The 24,942-nt window shown below is 42.5% G+C and overlaps 1 protein-coding gene across 5 annotated transcripts in view; it reads right to left on the reverse strand.

The window, feature by feature from the left end:
* PRICKLE1 (prickle planar cell polarity protein 1) overlaps positions 1-24,942 on the reverse strand; it is a 64,969-nt gene that overhangs the window by 2,556 nt on the left and 37,471 nt on the right. For 3 of the 5 annotated variants that reach the window (XM_021545305.2, XM_077783478.1, XM_021545306.3), the window contains exons 2-7: positions 6,713-6,890; positions 4,358-4,471; positions 3,383-3,520; positions 2,681-2,884; positions 1,975-2,161; positions 972-1,835 (exon numbers count right to left, since the gene is read on the reverse strand). In XM_021545305.2, the coding sequence (XP_021400980.2) occupies positions 972-1,835; positions 1,975-2,161; positions 2,681-2,884; positions 3,383-3,520; positions 4,358-4,471; positions 6,713-6,844 (1,639 nt within the window). In that variant the 5' untranslated portion in view covers positions 6,845-6,890. Of the gene's footprint in view, positions 1-971; positions 1,836-1,974; positions 2,162-2,680; positions 2,885-3,382; positions 3,521-4,357; positions 4,472-6,712; positions 6,891-12,182; positions 12,286-12,603; positions 12,729-24,942 lie in introns of those variants that run through there. The other 2 variants (XM_021545307.3, XM_021545308.3) reach the window with 2 other exon arrangements.

A 24,942-nucleotide genomic window follows, 5' to 3' on the forward strand; every position in this document is an offset into this window, starting at 1 on the left:
CTTGCCATTCTTAAGGCTAAAATATTTCACAATTCTAGTGTTGCCAAATTCATGTTCCCAGGTGTCTCAACAGGGAAGCCAAGCTTACTGCCTTGCAAAAAAGGATCCTTACTCTCAAAAAATTATCAAAAGTGTCACGTGCCTGTGGTGGTCCTAGGTGCAGTACCACCAGTGCCTCCTCCACCTGCACCCCCTGAACCAAGCTCCCCTCCTTAGTTCCCTCATTGCTGCTTGGCAAATGCAGCCAGCCTGTGGTTGGGCCTCAGCTAGACAAGTAGCTGCCATAATTCAGGTTACAGGAGGAAAGGAGATGATGATCAGAGAACTTTTCAAATGGGTCTTAACTGCCAGGTTTGGGATTTTTGTACAGAAATAGGAAAGGAAGGTTAGTGCACACTTTATCCCTTTGGGTAATTTCAATCATGTTTGACAAGGAGGTTCACAAAAGTGCATTATCAGATTCCCTTTAGTCAGTGGGGAAAAATAAATCTCACAAACCTAATTGCCTAAGGCTAGGAAGTTTACCATCCTTTCAGATTTTCTATATAGTTTTACAAGCAAATCAGGAAGGTATCTAAAATATTTTGTAGATTGTCTTTAATATCATCCTAATATATAATGCAACTTCTTATACATAAGGTATGGAGAAATAATAATTTGCTTAAAGCAGTGGTTTGTATATAATAAACGTGTAGTTGAAGTCTGTTTTTATTCTGTTTAACATCATTGCTTAAAGCAAAAAAAAGAGAATTCAAAAGGAATGGAGAAGAATCTAATAGGATTTAAGTAGCAGAAGCATATCCTGTAAAAGATTATGGGCTTGATAAAAGCTGCTGCCTATCTTATATGCATCTCTTGATAATAAAGCTTTTTAGAAAACACTAAAATGAAAAATTTTCCTTCAAAATACTCCAACACACATGCTTTTGTTGACTTCTCCATCAAAACCACTAATTGATATTCCCCATTACCTGTTATGTTAGACAAAGCCAAGGAATCCATTGAGTCTCGAACACTTTGTTCTTGCTGTTTCAGGTCAGACAAACATTCGAGAGAACCTCCATACCATGGTGCTTGGTCATGTTTGTATCCTGAGGCCCCGTGTTCCATGTCTAGCTCCTGGATTTTCCTGCTGCTGGCAGGGCCTGGGTGGCTGCCATATGCAGAGTCTCCCAAACCATCTTGTGACTGGGCCCAGTACATGTCTGATTGATACTTCTTACTTGCTAGGCTTGGATTATTTTTTTTCAAGTCCAACTTGCTCTTGACCATGCTATCAGAAATCCAGTGTTCACCTGATCTAATGTCTACTTCAGTGGGTTGCTGGAAGAGGCTTTTATCACCAAACTTCAGAAGAAGTTGGGTCATGTAGTCTTCATGTTCAGCCCACTCTTCAGGGTCTTCAGGCATTTCTTGCTCTACCCTTCCTTTCCAGAAGTCTTCATTAACAAAGCCTGCCTCTTCCCTTGAAAGGCTCAAATCATCCAGTTTACGAGAAAGAGTATCATCAGCATTGTCTGAAAGGCCAGGAAATTTGTAATTGAGGGCCGGCGACAGGAGGAGAGACTGGCGGCACTGGTCGGCTGACCGGCTGCTTTTTCCCATGCGGACACTCCTCCTGGAATCTCTGGATCGAGCAGACTGAAACGCAGAATCAGAAGAGTCGGAGGCATGAACATCCTCTCCTAGGCTGCAGCTTTTTGAACAGTAAATCTGCCCTTGCTTTGGAAGGAAAGGGCAGCCAAGCAAAGAGGTCTTGCACTGAGCACAAGAAAAGCAAGTTTCTGTGGCATGCCAGTGCTGTCCATCATAGGTCATCTGAGCATGGTCAACACCTGGAAAGAGGGAAAAAGTAATGCTGTGGGTCTCTCTAAAAAACTATTTGCAGAATTCATTCTTCTGGAATGGGAAATAATTTCATAAATTGGCTTTCCCTTAATTTGTAAGTTTAATGCTTCTAAAGGACACACTTACCAATGTGCTCCCCACAAGTCTCACAGTATTCTGCATAGAGAGATTCAAAACAGTTACAGCAGAACGGCCGCCCATCCTTCATGATGTATCTCTGTCCACCCAGGATTGTTTCACACTCGAGGCAACAGAAGTGTTTCATGTGCCAGTGGCGACCTTCAGCTTCTGTACACTCATCAGCAAAAATTATCTTTTCAGAGATAAAAGAATACTTTTAGTTAAGTGGCCTAAACCTCAAACTGGGAATTACAGCATATAAAATATCCTAACTCTACAGTTCACACACAAAATTTATTTTTATTTTGCTCCCTTTTGAATACAAAGATAGAAACAACAATCTCCCACAAGAGAAATAAAAAGAAAGAAAACCAGTACATTCTAAATAAAAAAAAAAAGGAACTTCAGAACTCAACCATTAAAGAAGTTCCATAAGGATAATATTTTGGAAAATTTGAGAATGTTCAATTCTAAACACAAACAGGTGTTTGCTTTCTAAATACCACCTTATTGCTTGTAATATTTCCAGTTTGACAAGAAATTAAATATCCCTCAGCTTTCAAACACATCTATACAGCAGAGTCCTGACTTCTTAAGTGACTGCATGTGGAATTAGGAATTTCCAAAGTGGTGCAGTTTGAAACAGGTGGTGCAGTTTGGTGCAACTGAAAAACAGGAGTGTTTACTTGGCTGTAAAATGTGAATTATTTACCTCATCGCAGGCTGAACATCGAGGTTTGAGAAGTTCAGCGTGGTGTCTGCCACAGTGAATTTTTCCATCTTGGTAGAAGTAGATAAGGTCAACAAGAAGCTCGTTGCACGTGAAGCACACAAAGCAGGAGGGATGCCAGCACACACCAGGCCCAGCTCTTGAGGCAAAAACTGCAATTTCACCGCCGTTTACTTTTGTACCGCACTAGGAACAAACCCAGAAAGTGAACACACTTCCCATTCAAAACTACTAGCTTCTTGCATTTAAACTAAGTCAAAACACCAAACCAAATATGAGATTTTATTCCAAAATTCTGACAAGAGGAAAAAAATATTATCAGTTTTGGTCTAGACGAACTGCATCTTAATAAACCTTATGCGAATAGAGTTTATTTTATACAAAACATTTTAAAGTTTTTGCCTGCTTTTTATTTGTCATTACTTTAGTATGAGTCAGCATTAGGGTTTTTTTTTTTTTTGAGTAGGAAATACATCAAAGACTCAGTTCATTTGCAGTAGTATCAAAGCTTACATTTTGCTTAAGCAAGCACTACCTTCTTTCGTCTTCCATGCAGTTTCAAAAATAATCTTTTGTTGTTGTTGTTTTCAGACACAGACAGAGGTAACTTTAAATTTTAATACTGAGATACTGTAGTTTTACATTATTGAGCCCTGTAGCTAGCTTATAGCACCAGTATGTTACCTGCTCACAAACAGCGTGCATCACTGCTCTGGAGAGTAGTTTAATAGTGCCTCGTCCCAGCGCCTCCTTTTTGCGCTGGGAACTGAACATCTGCAGCTCCTTCTTTTCCTCTTCACTTAACGACTGGCAGTATCTCACCTTCCAGTGAAAACACAGGAGAACTTATATTAGAGACTGAGCTTCTAATCTAAAGGATGAGTAAGTTAAGTGCATATATGCAAGGAATTCATCAGGAGTGCTGCCAATCATCATTAAACTTTACCTGCTTGCCTTCTCTACCATCTTAATATTTAGGTAATATGGCCTATCACAAAAATAATATGGAGAGAGATTATTTTTTTCATTACAGGAAAAAACCCACCATGCTAAACTGAGGAGTTGTTTGTGCAAGAAAAAGATTTTTAGAAGCTAGCCCAAAGTCTGGTGCTAACCTAAAATAACGGAATGAACCTACAATCAGCCATAACATTGTCCTTTAGATTTATGGTTAAGTGCCCACGACTGCAGTATACACAAGACCTTAAGTACCGACGCCCCCGCCCCTTTCCTTACAAAGAGCTTGTTTGTTATTTCCACTTCTACTCCAAATTACACTGCATAACTGAGATGCAAACCTTTTACTATCACAAAGCATCCTTTTTGTGTGCCACAATGCAATTCCAGGAATTTGTAGGTTCCTGGTAATTGGTGGGTGGCTGCAAACACTATAAAACCAACTTGTGTTAAGTTTATTGCAGTGACACCAGCCTCCCTAACAAGCAAAGGCAGTGTCCTTCCAGACAGCTCTTATCTGCACACAAGCCAAGCGGGCAGCTGAACAATGAACTCAATGTACACACCGTGCTGCTTTATAGCTCAGATGCCACTGCAGGCCATGGTTTAGGCTTGTAATAAATATGCAGGCAGGTAATTCTCCACGGAAAAGCTGCCAGGGAGACCCAAGCCCTGACAGTTTACTCTAAATTCTGTATTTACCTCGTTATCGTGGGGTGGCAGCTGATAGAGAAGTTGTTTAATCCGGTGTTTCTCTCCAGGGCTGTTAACATAAGGGACCTTCTCCTCTGGCAAGCAGGCAAAATACAGCTGGACCTGACCAGGAGAAATGCAGAGTTCAGACCCAGGAACACACGGTCCCCAAGCACTGCCAGTGTCCTTTGGCTACTCTTTTATCTCAGGTCTCATTTACTAAGGAAGAAGAGGTCATGCTACATTAGAATGTGACAGAGTTTGTGCTGAAAATACAAGACTCAGATGAACCATCTCAGCAAACCTGAATTCTCTGATAAAACTAGCACCCAGCTGCTGAATTGCTTTTCTGGAATGCAATTTGCAGTGACAGTTAGGGGGCTGTCATAAATTATGCACATTTAATGTTCTCATTATTCCCACCCCCTTCAGGGCTGGTCAACAACTCCATGGAAATTCTAAGTTTCCCTCTGCAATTTACCACACAAGGCACGAAACTTTCCAGAAAACAGCCACTATATAAACAAATTTAATTTGCTCTCTGCATTTTACACATTGTTGAGACAAAAGCTGTTTTGTAGTCTCCTGCTGATCAGGTTCACCCAAAGCATCAGCTTTCATTGCTTCCATGTGGGCTTTGGTAAGAAGGTGGAAACATCCTTCCCTTGGGAGGAGGCTGGATCCAGCCACATTTCAATCAGATGCAAATTAACCAGGAGATTTTCACGGGATGAATGTTTTTCTATCAGCCTTCACTCTTTTTTTTTTTTTCAGAAGAATATTATGACAGGAAAGCTGTAATGAACACTATGACAAAGCCCAATGGCAAAAAATATTTTTGTGGAACAGCTACAGATTTATTGTTTTTCCTATGCAGTTTCCAGCTTGTCACGAGGCCTGGGGCTGTAAGAGCTGACTATTGGCAAAAATATTACTTGCCATACAGATTTAAATAATGTTCAGGTCAACAGCTTATTACTGTGCAAGACAGATGAAAAAAAGGCATTAATCAATCTCTTAAGTCAGGAAGCAATCAAAATTATGAGAAACAGATTGTACGAAACACGACTTGATCTTCATTTAACCAAAATTTAAACAACTGAAGTCTACTGTAAGCCCAGTTGCTACAAACTATATTTCAGGATGCTCCAGAAAAAGATAACATGTAGCAAGAAGTGAAACTTTAAAAATAGCTTATGCCCTTTTCTCAAGCTTATTGCACTATTCTCAAAATAAGAAATCCTTCTGGGGGAAAAAAACCTCCCATCTTTAGTGAGTTTGGGCTAGCTGGGATTATGAGGATATTTTAGGGCATTTAATTGTTCTGGCAGAATGTTAGCTCACTGTTTGCCTTAAGGTCTGATTCATCAGGATTCTTATAGATGCTTAAGTAAGTGATTAAAAGAGTTGCCCTAAAAATAGCCTGTTATTTGCAATTCTTGCTGACTTGTTACTTTACTCATTATTATGAAAATCTCTGCATTGCAAAAAAGAGACATCTTTTGCACTTTTTTAAACTGTGGACTGTATAAGCTTGCCAGGACTGCTCTGCCTCCTTTAGCAGATGTTGCAAAGCCATCCTGGCCATTTAATGCTGAAGTCTTGAGTTCAGAATATTACTGAGTACACAGCTTCAGCACAGTTGCAATATCATCAATACCATGAATGAATACCGTAAGCAGTTCATTCTGGTCTCAGCAACTCAGTCATCAATACTTTCACTTATATTCCCATTGCCATGTGATGTTACACAAAAAAAGGGGACTGAAGGGAGGGGAAAGGAGAGCCCAACCAAGCCACAAGTGTCAGCTCCAGACACCATGCAAGAGGAATCCTGGTATGAACAAATGGCAGCCATACAACTATTTAAACAAGCGTAAAATACATTATTACCTGTCACAGTGACGGAACACTTTCATTTATATGCGCTGTCATACCATCCATATTCTAGATGTCAAATGCCTAATTATTTAAAGAGTCATACAAGTGCAGTGAAATACTTGGCCAAGGAGCACAATGTCATGAAGTATGCCATGAGCTTTAATTAAACCTAGTAACTTCTTTCACAAAGAAAGCAAACTTCTATGCTGTTTTTACTTGGCAATACATACCTCTGCAGCACATACTTTTTGAAAAACCTTGACTGGGAACTTTTTTGGAACATAAAACGCCTCAGGGCTGAGAAGTTTAAGCTCCCTAAACACAGCCCCATTGGACAGGAAACAAAAAAGAAGGGGAAAGTTCTATGTGTATTAAAGTTTTATACATTATAAGAATTTAATTAGACTTACAGAGGCAGAATATCACTCCTTCAGACAGTCCTTAAGAGGCTTATTTTTAAAATGCAGAAAACATGGTTGGTACCTGCTCTGGTCTGAGACCTGGGGGTACCCAGGCATATTCCTCCAAGGCACAGCCAGAGTCATCGTCAGAGGTTGAGCTTCGCTGACACCCAAAAATGAGGTTATTGGATTTGGGCTCCATCTCCAATGGCATAAGTGTGCAGTGTTAATATTTCAGCTGCAGCTCATCAAGCAGTGATCTGGAAAAAAAGATGAATAGAACTTTAATAGATTTGAACATGAACAACTAATTATCAGTGTAAATGATCTTGCAACAGTTTAGTATTCCTTGTGTTGCCCAGAACAATAAATTAGTGAAACTTCATTACAACTTGCTACAAGCAATTCAAAAGTGCTCAAAAAAGTTATAAGAAAAAAACCACTGAAGAAAAATAAATCCCAGAAACCTAGGCACAGATTACCACTTTTGGCAACCACAATGTATTTCAGTATTAACACTTGTTACCTTTTACAGTTCTGTTTGTTTCATATCACAGGATGTATATATTTAGGTAAATCTAGGAAAGACTCATTGAACAGATACTAACAACAGGAATGACATAAACTCCTCCTGAACTCATTACAACTACTAACCTAGTAAAAGACATGACAACCACTTGTCAAAAACTAAAGAAATTATTGGGGAAAGATGGCTGTGAAAGTAGCATCCTGTTGTTCACAAGGCAGGCACAGACCATCTGCTGGATTCCTCTGAGAACTTTGGTTGAGCTGTATGGGAGCAGAAGGGCGTTGGTCCTGTTAAATTTCTGAAATCCAATTATGCCAGATTAGTCTCTGTAAAATACATCATTATTGTTCTGTCAATTTAAAACCCTACAGGGAGATGATTTTATTGATTCATGAAGTCGGCAAGCTTAATATCAGTGGGATTGTTTTGAGTTACAACTGGCAAAGAAGGCGCTCACCCAGATCCATAGCAGTCTGCAGTAAAAAGCTTAACAATATATATGCCTTGTATTAATTCTAGCAGAAGTTCTTAGGAAATTCAGATGAGGCGTTTCAATGAAATACAGCTAGCCAAAAGCACAGAGGATCTGTCCTAACACACCAGATATCCTGACCACTTGGGGCAGGGACAAGATTGCTCTTATAGTACCATGTTATGTGTGAGCTGTGCCTTCCCTGTTTCAGGACATTCTTTCACCTGTTTATCTAAACACAGATCCAATTTTGTCAGTGCACCATCCAAGCTGTAGAAAATTTTAATCTCCTTGACATAAACCTTGCTGGTGGGTCTAATGAGAAGAGCCATCTAAAAATTTCTTGTGGGTCCTATGTTACATTTTCAGTCTCATCACCACTGCTTTAGAGGAAATAAATTGCTCCTAGATCACAGGTGGAAGTCTGTTTAAGACTGCTTATCCAAATGTTCTGCTGGTTACTCAACAGGAGTTTCTCCTTCAGGTGTGAGCCACTAATAATTCAGCACATAAACCCAAACCTGCTCCATAAAAAGTGGCCTTATGCATCCAAAAGCTACAAACTCAGATAAATTATAATATCCAATACATAGTCTTATCTAGCCCTATTTCCAATATGTCTATACATTCCAAAGCCCATAGAAAGAGATGGGATTACTTAACTCTTCCACTTGGCTAATGCTACAAAAAATTGTTTACTTCAAAAACCTCTAGTTCAAAAACATGCACACTATTTTTGGTGCACTGCTAAGATGCCAACACACTTAATAGCTGCACTGTAATAGAAGATTAATTTAATATTTGATGGGGCAAGCAAATCTGCCAACTTTCCCTCTGAGAACAGGCTGTTTCTGGAAAGCTGGTGAGCTGTCAGGTACATGTCTGAAATCTTACTCAAGCTGAACAACTAAAGGTTAGCACAACAGCTTCTGAGCTTAACATCACCATATTACAGCCTTACTCAAGGAAGGTAAGTATGATCAAACTCAATCCTTAAAGCTCAATCCTATATATGTAAAATTGAAAGACAGGCTTCCTGGTACATACTGTATCCCTTTAACTAGTTGCTCTCAGAATCAAATGATAAGACAAGGAATACAGATCTGTTCCCCCTTCCCACTTACTGGTGGAAGTAAAGTCATGCATCATGTATGTTTTTGTCATTGCTTGCATAAAACGGGTGTGAGGAAGGAGGGACAGAGGAATAATGTGATGCAGTTAGGAAATCACTAGGAAAAAAAGGCAAGTGTTAACTGTTATCATCTATATCCAAGTACCTCTTAATTATAAAGTCAGTAGGAATATCACTGAGGAGCTGAATTCCTTTCAAGATGACCTTAGCAGCAGAAGAACTGTTTTACCATTTCCTTTTAGAAAGGGGCAGATGCCTGGTTTGCAATAATGAGCCATTTACTGATACCTAAGATGGTATTTCCAATTCTTAGGGCTTTGCAAGAACTTGTATTGGTCAAATGGTCCCTTTTCAAGAATTGACTCCTGCCTGATATCCCAGGAATCAAAGGAGTCCGTAGGTTAAATATCTTTGAAAATATTTCATTAGGCAGCACAACCTCAACCACATCCCACAGGAAGCAGATTTGAAACAAAATTTAGGCAAAGAGACAGGTTCAGCTCTGGCAGTGCCTGGGAACTTGAGCAGAGTGTACTCCTGCCTTGTTCTCACAATACCCAACACTCATAAGCACACCAAGTAACTGTGTAATTGCTTCATACTGATTGTTCAAAACCCTCTCTCCACAAGATCAAAGATTAACTTCTTCAACTTCTCTTGAAGGACAAGGAAACAACCCAAAATCTGAATGCATGATGACTTACTAACTTTTCTGAGTATTTTGAAACTAAGGCTACATACTACAATGAACGAAGCAGCACTGGACAACATCAGGATCTTAAGCATAGCAAAGGTACATAGGTGTAGGAGTATTGCCTATTTCCTAAGGAAGACAAGACACTGGTGAGAGAGACAAGGCTGCTTTTCTGCAGAGATTAGTCCTGCCTGGGCCTCCTCTGACACATCCATTTCAGAAAGCAAACACAGCAGCTCCAACAAGAGGATACCACAGAGCCGTAGGTCCAGTTTCCAGTCACACACGGAAGTTTGAAAGTTTGGCTGATAGAAAATAAAAGAAAAATACATCTTACCTCTAAATGTAAAATGCAACTTTACAATCAGGGTTCTCCTTCCCAGATAAGGTGATAAAAAATGTTCAAAGCAAGGACCCCAAACTTCAACGAACTGAGATTAGAACAGCTCAAAGGACATAATTCACTTTAAAAGAAAAATGCTCCCATAAGGACAAATGTGAAGCTAGCTATAAAATTATTGACAATACACTATATATAAATAAAAGCCACATCACAAATACTGTGGGGTTGCTGAGAACAAGGTTTCTAATCCAGCCTATCTTAACAGCAGGCTATCTGAAGAACTATTTTAGCAACTGCTTGTTTAGGAGTTCTTCCTCTCCTGTTCAAGTGTAATTTGGTTTGCATTTTAAAACTACAGGGTTCTTCCTCCCTGCCCTCCAGCCTCACTCATCCTTCAAAGTGATCTGTTTAAAATGATTACATCCTATGGAGGATTCAAATGAATATAAACAACAGCTGAAAAAATAAGTTCTTTCCAATGGATGACTAGAAAGGTGGTCTTTCTACTCCTGCCATGACACCTACAAAACACAGCAAGGATGTGTTGTTTTCCTTTGCTCTCCTAAAGACCATGGAACATTTTGAGGTTTCAGCTCTGTTCAAATACTGCCTCTCAAAAAAGGCTCTATAGCCTACAAGGAGGTTTTTCACTGGCAGGTTGACAACTATGAATAACATAATTGAGTTACACAGCTAAATTTGATTTGAAAAGAAAAGCAATTACTGTGTTTTTTCCACTGATGAATTAAAACAGTCATATGACAAATTCCTCAGAGGCATAGACAAACCACACTTAATTACAAAGCTACGGATACACAAAATACTGGGATATCAAACTTAGAACGAAGATGTTGATGAAGCCCATATGAAGGTCATCCCCATGCTAGGATTTCCAGCTCACTGATTATGTTCCCCCTGACCAGATAGAAGAGGTCACGATTTGTAAGCAAAGTTAGACAAACATCTCCTTGCCCACCCCCTGCTGTTTTACTCTGTCCTGCAGGGCAAATTGTTTTAACAACTTTTTTGTTAGAAGGCTTGTTAACAAGGCTATAGGGGATACAAGATGCATATCACACATGCACCCTTTCACAATGAAGGCCCAACGACTCAAGATTAGCACGGTCAGCCCATTCACCTGCTTATTTAATCTCTGGTGCAAGATAACTACATTAGAAGAGGAAGGGCACAATATAACAACAATAAACCACCATAAAGTAACTATTAATAATTCAAAGCCTATTTCCAATGTGTATTATGCACATGATCAGGAAATCCCATTCCCTAGCTACAGTGAGTTCTATAGCTCTCTGTGTGGGAAATCCGGATCCAGAACTGATAAGGAGAATCTACATCAGCACCAGCACACAGCGGCTGGGTCCTTTCGAGTAGCGAGTTACCCAGAGCAGTGGGGAAAGAATAGAGCCAGTTAATTGCTCATTCAAAAGACCTCTAGATGGACCCTAGAGGAACTGTTTTACTTTTTTTTAGCCAGTATACAAGGACCGACAGAGAAGTTAACTGCTTTCCTCCTCTAGCATCCTAGCGCCAAGACCATTTTTCCAACTGGAAGTCAGAGGATCCTTTTCAGGGTGTTTTCTTTTGACGAGCCATACTGCAAAGGCAGGCCACCTGCATTTAGCAAAAGGAGGAAGACTCGTGACAAAGCATCGCCCCATGCCAACACACCTGATTTGGCCGTGTTATCCTTGGCTCTGCACGGCGCTGATGGAAACTGAAGCACACACTGCAGCGAGGCAAGACCCAAACCTCCAGCCAAGAAAGAGGTATTCTCACGGATGCTACCCCCACCCCTCTCCTTAAGAGGGTTACAGATTTGGAAAAAAGGAAATCTTGCCTTTTACAGTCTCCCATTGATTTTCAAAATTCTATTTTAAACAGCAGCCAGACTTTACTCCAATGTACACATATACTCGGGTTTCACCCGATCACCTGTTGGCTGTCGAACAACACCCTTCTTTGTTAGCGCTCACAGCCCTCATTTGAGACAAGTTTCCAGAGAAAACACTCGAAGAAAGTGTTCAATAATTCACAAGACAGGAATTGTAAAAAAATAGAAAAGTAAAAAAATTCTGCGCCCAAGCCCCGTACACCCTGACAGCCCTGTGCCCTCATCTCGGAGGAGCCGGGCCGGTTCCTTCCTCAGCAGGCAAAGATACCTGAAGGAGAGGTGGGAGGTTTTCCATCCTGAGCAAGTTTCAGAGACATTAAGGCGGGTCAGAGGCACCCCCAGTCCGCCGGCTCCCCACGCTCCGGAGCCGGATGCGCGAAGGTACGGGCAGCTACCGGCACCCACCCGTCCGCCCTGTCCCTCCGGGGGAGCTGCCGCGAGGGAGAGCGGTACAAGTCACCGCAAATTACCTCTGTGCGGCAGCGGAACAGCGGCCGGGCTCTGGCGGAGCCGGGGAGGCGGCGCAGGAGCGGCGATGCCGGCTGCAGACCCGACCGGGCCCCGCCGCGCAGCTCACGCCCGGACCGGCGCCGGCAGCTCCCGCGGCTCCTCCCGGCTCGGCGGGCCCGGAGGAGCCAGCGCCAGGCACGGTCCCGCCGAGGCGAGGGGCGGCGGGGGCTGCTCCAGCCCTGTCCCTGCCGGGCGGCGCCGCCGCTTCCTTTCCCCGTCCCGCCTGCTGGGAGCGCAGCGGGAGAGATACCGGCGCCCGCCCCGGACCGTCCGCGGGCGGCAGCCCGGGGGCCGGGGAGGGAGCAGCGGCCCCAGCGCTCCTCCCCGAACTCGCCCCTCGCCGGCACCGGCAGCCCCCCGCCGACCCCCTGCGCCCCTCACCGCTCCTCCGTCAGGCGGCGGGAGGAATCGCTCCCACCAGCGATCTTCCTTCTAAGTGCTGCCCAAGGCGGGGGAAGGAGTGTGGGAAGGGGGAGCGTCTCCTGCCACCGCCCCCGAGGCAGGAAGGGTCGCCGTCCCGGCCCCCTACCCACCCAGGGGACCGAGCGCCTGCAGAAGCAATAAATTCTGCGCTCAGGACACGACGGACACACGGTTTGGCTACAGTGCTTTTGTTCGTGTTTACGCCCGAAATAGATTTCCCACCCCACCCTGGACGCTCTCCGGCCGCCCCGGGCTGACCCGGCCCGGCCCGGCCACTCGGTTCAGGACGGGAAAACATTTGTTCTAGGTCTCTGTACATGAGTGATAAAAATAATAAACCCTATCGGAAGCCGAAGATCGCAGAGAGCAGCCGTCCATCACTGCCTCCCTTGGCACATTCCAAGTGGGAAAGAGGCGTCTGAGCCCTAGCTTACGCACAGAGAAGTAGCACCGGGACATTTTCTAAGAGGCTGCCAGCCCCCGCTTTTACCACTTCCCCCGGCCCCGTAGGCACAAAAAGCCCCGACAGGCGGGTGCTCCAGCTTCAAAGGCAGGCGGACGGCTTCCCCCCGGCACCGCCAATGTAACCGTGAACACCGCGGTCAAATTTCCTCTTCCCTCCCGTTCTTTGTCTCCCTGGGGAAGTCATTAGAAAAAGGGAATTTATTCGCGCTGCATCTCGGGGTCAGAGCGGCAACACACAGAGCCCCGACGCGCCCCACCGCTGCGAGGGGCAGCGGCGACCCGGCCCCTCGCATCCCGTCCCCAGCTCCCCGCCGAGCTCCCGCAGCCGGGGGCCGCTGATCTGCCCGGGCCGCCGTGCGGAACGGCGACGGGGCACTTCTCAGACACTTATCGCTTCCCCCAGGAACCGAATCTGCATGGGTTTTAATTCACTTCTGTAAATTTGAATGGCTTTGCCCGCAGTGCGCCGAAGGAAGCTGGTCCTGACGGGCACGGGCGCGGGCGGAGGTGCTCGGAGCAGCGTCCCTGTCCTCAGCACTGTCACCCCCTCCCCGCGGGCTGCCCCCGACCCTCGCTGGGTCTCACGGCACCCCAGTCTCATGGGAGCCGGGAGAAGCCGCCACAGCTCCTCCCGTGGGCTGATTCCCCATCGCATGGAGCAGGCAGCCAGACCGGCCGGCCGAGGGACCAGGACCAACGCCGGGCTATCCGATCCCGCGAGGCACAGCCCATCCTGGGCTAACGACGCTGTACGCAGCCGATTCCCACCGCCAGCCGAGGAGATGTGCCCAGAGACACGACCATTACACCTGTAACCGTGGGTAAATGCAGACAGCCCCGCGCAGCTCCAGCCACAGGGAATCAAAGCTGCAGTCTGTGGCTCCTGCGGCAGGAAAAAACCTGCTAAACTCCAGCAAACTAACCAGCTCCCATCCTTCCACACCCCATTTCACTTCCATAAGCAGTTTCTCTGGTTGTACTACCTCCATTCTTAAACAGCTTAGTCGTTTTGAGGTCAAAATTGGCGTATCACTTGGATGAAGCAGAGATTTTGCCAGAGCTTTTGTCTGTGCTGGCTTTAGGAGATCCATACTGTTCCTATTCTGTTTGTTGGACTGAGCAGACCCCATCTGGCGGCCAGCTGAACATCTGCCAGCTCCATTCATCATTAATCAAAAATGGAAATGTCAGGAATAATGTTTATTCCCCCCACTACATGACTGAATAAATACCAACAATTTGCATATATTGTCTACGCCTTTTCCAGAAGTGCCTGACATTTTCTCAGCAGCTCCCCACACTGAGGGCTCAACACCTCTGCACAGCAAATTGCAAAAATGAGAATCTGCTTTGGGAACTTCTGCAGCACAACCAGCTCAATGGCTGCAGATGAGTTTGCAAAGTTTAATGACCAAGAGTCTACCGAAGCCAAAAAAGACATGTTCACTTACTTTGCTGGAAAATCAAGCTGTCCCCCATTTTGCTAATGCTTTCCTTGACACTGAAGTGTCAGGGGGTGTACAGAGATGGTTGGCTACATGGCTCTCCTTTTTTTCCTGGACTTCTGTGACTTGAGCACAGAAACTACAATACTGTTCTGGACAATGCACTTATACATTAGCAGGCCAAAATCAACCATTGTGATCTTCTAGTCTGAATTAATGTGGTCGTAAGATTTTCCTACATTTCCTGTCTGTATTAACAAAACATTTTACCTTGATTTAGAAGTACGAGCAATAAAAAACCCGCTACAACTTCTGTTTAATCCATCTAAAGCCCTTTAAAATTATTTCAGGTAGTCAGTTATTTTACAGTACGTTTCTTTCCCTTTTTTATTTTTTTTTTTTAAATCTCAGATTGCTGTGTTTCTGTGCTCAAACACTTAATTCTATGGTATCCTTGAACGTTAGGCTAAAGAAACAGCTATCATAACGCCCCTTAGGCATTTGCAAATTGTGAAAGTCATTCCTGAACTGCCTCCTTTGATTTCAGCTGCTTCCACAAGAACAAATGTGTTGCTATGATTTCTTCTTTATTTTCACACAACAAATATGACAGCATACATACTCGTTCTGTGAAGTGCAAACTATGCCACAGAAATTGCCTTAAAAAAATTGTAAGAGCTAAAAAGACAGGCACAAAGTGACTCGCCCTTTATGACATGTCTCACAGCCTTGACTGCCTCTGGGTAGAGCTGATCCTTCAAACAACCAAATGCTTCAAGGGACCTGTAATGGATATGGAACCTTTTGCCCTAAGGTATTAGCACAAATTTAGTCTAGGTAACAACTTTCTTGTAATACTGACCAGGTCAGGGATATTGTCTAGCCTGTAAGAAATTTGCTGAGTTGTCAATGTGGTTTCTGAGTTCCAAATTAGCCAGACCAGGGAACATCCCCTCAGATGACACTGGTAATTGCTACCTTTGTTGGCAGTCACAGAAGAGTGACCAAGCAGTGCAAAACAAATTAACCCTTCGTGCTTCAGAGGCAGCTTCTCCAGGTAGGACAGTGGCACAACACCCACCTCTCAAGCCTGATTAGTTCAGTGGATAAACAGAGGAGTTCACCATCTATATCATCACCCTTTAATGATCACCACCTCCATCCCAAGACTTTTAATTAAGTACCATCTCACGTGTTCATTTAAAAGAAAAAGTTACAATTCAGCTATGAAAGGTGAAAGCATGCAGCAAGTTGAATGGAAACTAGAACAAAACAACAAAAAAATCTCAGTAATAATTGTTTCAGAGAAATCAATGAGAAAACTCCCCAAAATAAGCCAGTTTTTGTATTTTCAAATAAAGTAGGAAACGTTTTCCATATATCTCACAGCACAGGAGTTCACGGAGCAGGAATTACAACTACTCCCCAAGCAGAGTTATGCACAAATCAAACCAATGTCTGATGAAGGCAGGTATGCCCTTCAAGAATTTTAAGGATGATGACTTGACCATGTATGGTCCTGCCTGAAGGCTACAGCACAGGGAGCTCTAGGATGCATTTACAGCACCAAGGTCCTTCCCACGCCCAGTGGCATTGGTCTATGCCCCAAGGGAGCAAAGAAAGCAGAATAAGGGAAGCAGTTTCATCATGATCTGAGATGATCTACTGGAACCCACAGAAGAATACTGGTCTAATTCCCTAGACTTGGCAGTGCTAGCACAAAGAAAAACCATGACTGATTCCTGTGAGGCTGGACTGTTGTGGAGACGGATTTGCCAGCCTTTCTCCCTCTCTCTTCTGGAAAAATTGGCTGCTTACACACACTTGCTTAGCTAGTGTATAAAAATGGCCTGACCTCCAAGAGCACTTTACTTTGTTTGCCTTGGTGTATTCAGACACCCCCATGGACATCCACCTGCACCTCTAGATACTTAAATGTCTTGCCAAACCCAGCCCTAGGTGTCCTCTCTCAGGTTATGAGTGTGGAAGAATGCCTTCATAGACAGGAACAGTTTGCACAATTTTACCACTATCTACAGTCACTACAGACCTCAATGGGCCACCAGGCAAAGGCCACCCCTCTCTGTGCCACTCCATGCCTACAGCCATACCTGAAACCTCTCCTTGTTCGACCCTGCTTCTTCCTGCCCCCCAAATCAGGCAGTTTGGCACCAACAGCAGATCACTGTGTGCTGCTAGGAGCACAGGCAAACCAGGGTGTTACCAACATATCGAGGCCTCTGAACTGTGCCCATGACTGGCGTCTTCCTTATTTTCTTTTTTGAGGTTACAGAGAAAGGGCGTGGAGGCAACATCTCATGACTTCTCAAGGCTCCAAAGTCTGACTATTTGCCAATCTTTAAATAATGTTTAAAAATAACATTTAGATAACAGTTAAAATCTGGACAAAAGCACCTCCACACACGTAAAACACAAGAGATAATACATAGTAAAGAGATAAAGCAATTAAAAGGAAGCATGCAAGTGAAATGAAACAAATTAAAAATATAAGAATAAGATGACTTTTCCCAGCAAGGGTTTGTGATTGTATGATGGTGCTTAGTTTCCACTCTTCTCTTTGCTGCATTCCCTGTCATCCTAACAGCCTGCCCTCTCTCTGCCTGCCTCAGTAAGTCAATATACCCAATGGAAATATTAACATCAGGTAACAGATCAGGAGACAATCAAGTAGCACTAAACTAATAATAAAAATAGCTCATTTTTATTTTCACCTGCCAATGGTACATAGATCTGCTGAGGCATCAAGCAATCAGGTACCAAGATGGGAAACAGTGCCTGCTGCTTGCTTTAGAGAACTACACCAGCTATAAATGGCCTGAGGACTGGCTGGCATAAGCTGCTGTGTGTTGGGAATGCTTGACTAAGAGAGGTTTATTTTATTTCCTTTCCTTGATGCTCTCAGAGTTGAAGACCAACACACCTTCTAAAACCACAATCCTACTTTGCTTCAGCAGCAAAGAATTAAAATTTCATTAAAATGCCCTTCCTTGTCAGATCGGGCTAGGACTTGCTCCTGAACCAACAGGTCTGTTGCTGTATCTGGAAACTCTTAACCCCACAGGCTCCTCTGAAGACAGCAATCTTGATTTTATCATAATTGGCTCCACGCAGCCCACAGTCACACAGAGCACAGGTAAACACCCAGGTGCCCACAACACCACTGCAACCACCAGCTGTGGAGTGCCAGTGGGGCTCCCCTACCACACCAGCGCCCTCGGACAGTCAGTGCCCCATTCCCAGGCTGCACAAGGCACAGCAAAGTGCATTGCAACAACCAAGTGTGCCTGCAATGCCTTGCAGTAGCAGGGGCTGACGCAGGTAGAATTGCTGCCTGGGTTTTTATTATCACCCAGCACAAACACCATTATGCAATGGGAAAGGTGTTGCAGAGCCCGTGCTAATGCACTGTTTGCTTATTGAGGGAATTTCAGTCAAGTATTATGCCAAAGCCTGTGTGGATGGTGAATGATGTCATCTTCTCTGTGTCATGCTCTGCTCCCAGGCCTTGTCTCCAAAGAACTCCTCACAATTTATCTAAATTGGTTTGAAAAATTTATTTAGATTAAACAAGGAAATGGTATGAACTCTGTGGATCTTCCACTGTGGTCAACATTCATACATGCAGACAAAGGGACATTTAACCCAGGAGCTTGTACCTATGTAAAGAAACTACTAATATAATAATAATAACAAAAATAATACAGTAATAATATTATAAACTAATAATTCAAACAAATATCTGAACTAGTGCTTGAAAACAAATTTAAAACTCTTTGTGAGTGCAGTTTTGTTGTATGAGTGATGCTCCAGTTACACTCAGTCTTCCCTGTCGCTCGCAATGCTTTTCAATAGCCTGAACTTAGGAAAAAACACAAGTGATTGACTTTAAGCGAAGGCAGAATTTGACACAGAAGATTACCACTGCTCCTGCAGCATTATATCCAGAAAAAACAGAACTGAGTTTTAAGGCAAAGATGAGATATGCAAAGGTTTGTGATAACCTTCTCTTGCTTAAAATCTGCAGGAGGGAAATCCAGCAATCAATGAAATAGATATCCTGCACAGTTTTACACAGCCATTTTCCGCAAGCTACGTGTACAGCACACTACAAATACAAGGGAGAGGACAATGCTTAGATTAAGTATTAGTTTATTTTACCAAATTAATGTCACAGGCCAACCTCAAGGCAGACAGTGATGCAAGAAGGATGCAAAAATGTCAGGTGGATAATGAAATGCATTACATTTTTATTCGCTTTCCTTAGTACAGCAGCTGCAAGAGACCCTATCTAATTTATGAGCTGCCAAGACTGAAGACCATGAAATTCTACCAAAAGACATCACCAAAATATGGTGTTTCTCTATTTTGCATAGAAAGATCAATGGCTAAATAATTGTCTGAGCCAAGCGAGCCTGGGAACACTCAGACTCACTTCTTAATCAGCAAAAAAAGTTGGGCAGGCTCCTACTTCACCAGATTCACTGCTCTTCTATCCAGTCTGCCACTACTATTAATGTGATTTGATTTGTACGAGGTTTCTTTTTCCTCACACTTAAGAAGGCTTGGAGCAGGCTAGGGAGCATCCAAATGGCACCCTGACTCCAGGACTGACACACAGTTTTGCAGTGTGTTGCCTTAAAATAGAAATGATAATCATATGTCCCACTTCCTCTTATTCTCTCCAACCCTGAATTTTTTTTAAAAAGGGAAGAAAAAAAAATAATATAAGAAAAAGACATCCACCTAACTGAAGTTCCTTCAGTGACAGCCAAAAAGGTTTCACTCCTATGTCTTTCTTAAATGCACTATGAAACTCCATATGCTGGCATTTTGTTAAGAAAAATCCAATCTCTTTTTTCCCAATGAAAGCACTGTAATGTAGCCCACTACTCTAAAATGGGCAACAAATCATCTCCCATTTACATGCCTATACAAATAAAAATCAGTGTTAAGGGGCTTTTGTCATTAGTACAAACTTCACCCCACTAATATGAATCTAACTCTGTATGACAAAATAAGATGTGGGGTAAACACAGATGGTTGTCACTTGCTGTTTCTTTTCCTGGGAGATGGGGGGCAATGGGACAATGAGCACATTTTCTGGGAAACCCAGAGAGGCTTTCTGCTTAACAGAGTGCAGAATGCTTATCTGGAGGTCACACTTTTTTTCCTTCTCCTTTTGCTTCTTTCTTTGTAATTGCCCCCCCCCCCCCCCCCCCCCCCCAAGCATGATTAGTTTTTCTCTGCTGGTTTAGGTCCCAGAACTGGTTTATTGCAGGATGAGTTGAGCCCAGTTGTCAGTGTTAGGAATGGAACAGGAGGAACACCAAGAGGGATGGTCTCACTCCTGATCAGCAGCTAGCTGTCATACAGAACTACACTGACACATCCAAACCACATCAAAAGGCAGTCAGGAAGATGGCTTCAAGAGCACTTTTCCCAGGTGCATGCCAAATACCCTTGTGATTATGGGATACTCAGGTATAAACTGAGGAGAAAGATTGGGCAAGAAGTGCTAGTTCAATAAAAACCTCAGACCTAGGAGAGTCACCACCCACAGGCACTTGAAAGGATAAGGAATTGGCTGGACAGTGGCACAGAAAAAGCTGCAATGGCTTGATATACCCCACTGCTGGGAGTGTTCAAGGCCAGGCTGGATGGGGCTTCCAGCAACCTGGTCTAGTGGAAGGTGTTCCTTCCCATGGCAGGGGTGTTGGAACTAGATGATCTTTAAGGTTCCTTCCAACACAAATCATTCTATGATTCTACAATGATACTGTGAAATAGTATTCCCTTCTCCAAAGAGCTAGGTGCTAAGGATTGGGTAGCTGAGATTGGGAGCACTATAAAAGTGCTCCTTTCCTTCTCTTCATCTCCACTGCACTGGAATTTAAAGGCCAAGTGCATGTTATGTCTGTTTGTTCAGTAGGATAATATTGAAGAGCACAGTTAAACAAATATTCAAATAGAAATCTAGTTAATTATGGTTTTTAGCAGTCATCATACTTTCCACACCAACTGGCAAGATAATTAATTGCAACAGGAAAAATCCCCTAAATATCAAGCTTTATCTCATCAACATGACACTACCAGAGAAAATTCTGGAGCCTCCAACACATATATATTTCCTTATCTGTGTTTACAGAAATGTTTGTAGACTCCTAAGAATATATATTTTAGGAGCAAAGTATTTATGGTACTGAAAATCCTTATGTATGAAGCAAATATTACAAATGAAATTGTTTTAAGACGTTCAACTGGTACCCTTGACATGAGTGACCTTCATGCAACATCCATTGATCCCCGAGCCCTTGTGGTACTGTCAGCTGCTGAAACAGCAACTGCTTGACAATACCTGACACCTGATACTCAGTTGGCAGAGCTTTAAGCTACACCCACCCTTGGCTTGCCAGCATGTCCTGACTTTTCTTAGCAGCTTGCCCAGGAGGATTAATTCCTTTGGGTGCATAGCCTTGAAATAATAACATCTAGCTTTGAAAGTGTACCACAATTCAGTGGAAGTGAATAAGTGCTAATGCAATCCATGGCCATAGGCAATGCATGCTTCTAGAATTGACAACTTCTGCCCCCATTTTTTTGAATATTAGAATATATCTATATTCAGCCACTATAAAGTGAGACATTTTACCATTGCTACCAGTTCCAATAACAGAGGGTGAGCTAATCTACTCAAGTGTCAGGCCACTTGCACAAATATAGTTCAAGGTTAATTTCTGAAATTCTGCAGTTTCTGAAAAAAAGTTCTACCACTTTCAGCAGAAGAGAGGAGAAAAGCACCCAACTCTTCCACTACACAATATTTTATTATTTTTAAAATAGGTTTTGAAAGCATATATTTGAGATAGCAATATGAACTCAATTTTCAACAAACCAGGTTTTTGTTAAGTAAAACTATGAGAGCTGCTTGCTATGACTTCAGATATGTATGACAGGTGATTTTTCAAGACATGGCATTTTTACAGATCTGAAAAATGGGACTCATCACATATAGGGTCTATTTTAAAAGTCCTGAGAATGTTAATGTATGTTTAATATTATTTTAAGTTTTCAACAATTTAGTCCCTTTATACTTGCATATTTTCCCAAGCTGCTTTCTTGTCTAAAAAAATTATTGCTTGGACAAGATCAACTCTCAGACAATCAGTAAGCAGAGGAAAGGTGAGAATAAATGTTTCCCAATGGCCATATACACATGACTTTCCAGCTTAACATAATATTTGGATTTCTGTGTTACATACACACCCCTCCCTCCTCAGCCATCAGCTGTTTTCTCTTCAGCTGTACTCCTTCATAAGGCTTCTCTGATTTACAGAATTAATGAGTCAGTGACAATTCAGTGATAATAATATTGCTTTTGTGAATGCAACTGACAGCTGACCTAGACTTCACTTCCACCTGATAAAAAGAATCCTAGTCTTCTGAAGGTGCTCTGAATCTCCCACTAAGTGTTAAAGCAAGAATCACTTTTCCCAACAAAGAGCAGTGGATTGGGGCAAGAATCACTTTTTAGGTTTAGATGATTTGCTTTCATCAGCAGATATCTCACATTCACTTTCAGACTGCTGCATAAGCTCCATGCACAGAAAAAGGAACTTAATAGGTGTGCCTAATGGGCACATCAAAGAAAAGAAAAAAAGAAAAAAGATAACAGGTTTGAAAAGACCATCTACTTAACTACAGTTTCATTATGAAATGGATGAATCAAGAATAGAGAATACTGACAACAAACATGGTGCCATTATACAGCTGGATTAAGAATGTCCTTCCTCAATCAGTTCTTAGTATACTGCTCAGATAAAAAAACCTAAAATTTTTGAAGACTTAGTTACCATGCAAAGGTCTTGAGAGGGGCCTGCTTAGCAGGAATAAAACCCACTCTCATGGAATTTTATGTAGCTAGTTTGCACAACGTGAGGCTACAGAAAATAAGGAATGCCCATATAAACCCACACTGGCTCTGTGCTAGGACCATAGAGCCTCAGCTTCCTCCTGTAAATTAGATTAAGGCTGGATTTACTTCTTCCCTGCACATCATACAGGTAAGATTACACTTGGAGAAATCTGCACTGTCAAAACCAGCATCTAGAGCAGGGTGAAAAGCATGTACTCAGCACTTCTTAGCAAATGCAATGAGATGATGACTTATTAAAATTTCAGGTAGATCAACTTCTGCTTGATACCATTAGACTATGTCACAATGTACTGATTGATCCTTGGAGACATGTATGATCAAGCGGCATCTGCAGTACCGCTGGGACAACACACCTATGAGGGGAATATCAGACTTCCCGAATGAGGAAAATGAACAACGCTGGGAAAATGGAAGAGGGCAGTTAGTACTCTACAGCTTAGATGCTAAAATAAGACTTTTGTACCTAATTACGACCTTTTTACTCAGCTGCCATCACTGCAATGGCCAAGTGGATTTCTCTAATCTACAGACAGTGGAGCCAATGGAAAAAGGTCAAAACCCTGAAGCAATATGCTGATCCTGCCAGCATTGGATTTACAATAGAGATCTGTTACCATACTGAAAATGACTGAGGTAAGTTTACAAGATGCAATTATCTGTAGCTTTTTCCCATTAAGTCTTGTAACTCTCCCAATGAGCATTTAAGAGCATACATATTTCAAGTCCTGTGTGAAGTTAATAACTTCACAAGAGAGAAACAGTGGAACAAGTCATTCGTATTTTGTATTATCAACAAATAAATGCTGGAGAGCAAGTTTTTGGATCCAGCTATTACCTCTAATTACACGTATCTCTATGAATAAATGAAAACTAGTTTGCATTTTTTCCCTGATCATTAGCCTCATTTACGCAACTGTTATGAGGCCAGTTTTTTATCCATTAGTGTGAATTAAGTGATACCCTGCTGAGTGCAGGACTGTTCAGACATGCTGACTGTGGAGCAGCTGCTCTCCTCCTTTGCTATTGAATGTTGATTAGCATCACAGCACATGACACACTGCTGGGCATATTGTGTGTCACACTACAGCATACAACATTTAATGAGAGCCCAAAGCAAACCCCACCGTTTAGAAAGCCAGTCTCTGCTCTGAACACCAAGGCAATAATTAAACACACAGACTGTCCTGGGAAAGACTGAATCCCTTGAACAGCGGGCATTCATTTTGGATGACTACCTGAGGCATAGCTTTACATCCTCTTAGTTATCCTAAGCAGCAGCAACTGCACCCATTCCCAAATAGTAGTATCTTGTCACATTTTGTAGGAAGATACTTATGCAATACTGATCAATGACACAGAATGAATTTTCTGTATCATTAGACCCATATAGAACACTTAAAGAAAGATATAACAGCTAAGAAAACAAAGTGTCCTATATAAACCAAACTCCTCAAATTCAGATCAAGGTAAGTACTGACTTCCTGTGACTACTAATACATCACCAGAATTCTTTATCAGCTTTCCTCATCTGAAAGATGGGCTGATGCCACCCTTTTCTTGCGCAGATTCATTACTTATTTGAATGGTGCTTTGACAATGCTGTAAAATATTGCATAACAGTATCATCAACATTTTGCTACTTTGGTGCAGTCAAATGAAGGCAAAGAAAAGCTTTTTACAACAATGGAGAAATTAATGTCACACAGTTCAATCTCTGGTTTTGTTACAAGAAAACATGTTTCACCATAAGGGGTAACAATACAAGGATGTTGAAAACACTGCTGCCTCAACTCACCCGCAAAGGAGCGTACATGAAATACTGGCAACAGTTAGCTTGGTTTGCTCTGAATGACTGGAACTTTGCCCTTGTATTAGTAAAGGTTTCATCATGCACATCTTTCATCTAGAAGACCAATGCAGCAACAGAATCCACTTTTCCAGCTAAGTAACATGTTTTGATCTGCATGGAGATCTCTCGCTTATGGACCCTGAGGAGAAACCTGGGGGGAGCACGCCAAGTTCAGTCCCTGGAGTTTACCTAATTGCTGTCATGGCTGTATGTCTGCTTCAAAGAGCAGAGCTAAAACCCTTGCGTGAGAGGTGTTAGAAGAAATCAGACATCATTAATCAGAATTGTGATGAAACATAAAAGAATCCACTGTGCTGTTCACAATACAGTCAATTTGTAGGACAACATCACAGCATAAATGACAAAGGGTTAAAAAAATGTACATCTATACCTCAGTCCATCAAAAGATAAAGGAGAGAAAAAAATCACAGGATGACCCCAAATTGCATGCTCTTTTCTTTCTTCCTCCCTCAACTCAAGGGCACAAAGACATTTTTCAGATGTGGCAGAGAGAAGGCACTTCAGAGGCTGGGCTTTATATTAGAAGGGGTATTATCTTATAAATTGAGAATAGACTTAGGTTA

The sequence above is a fragment of the Lonchura striata genome, chromosome 5 (assembly GCF_046129695.1).
Source record: "Lonchura striata isolate bLonStr1 chromosome 5, bLonStr1.mat, whole genome shotgun sequence".
In the NCBI taxonomy this organism is placed as follows: Eukaryota; Metazoa; Chordata; class Aves; order Passeriformes; family Estrildidae; genus Lonchura; species Lonchura striata.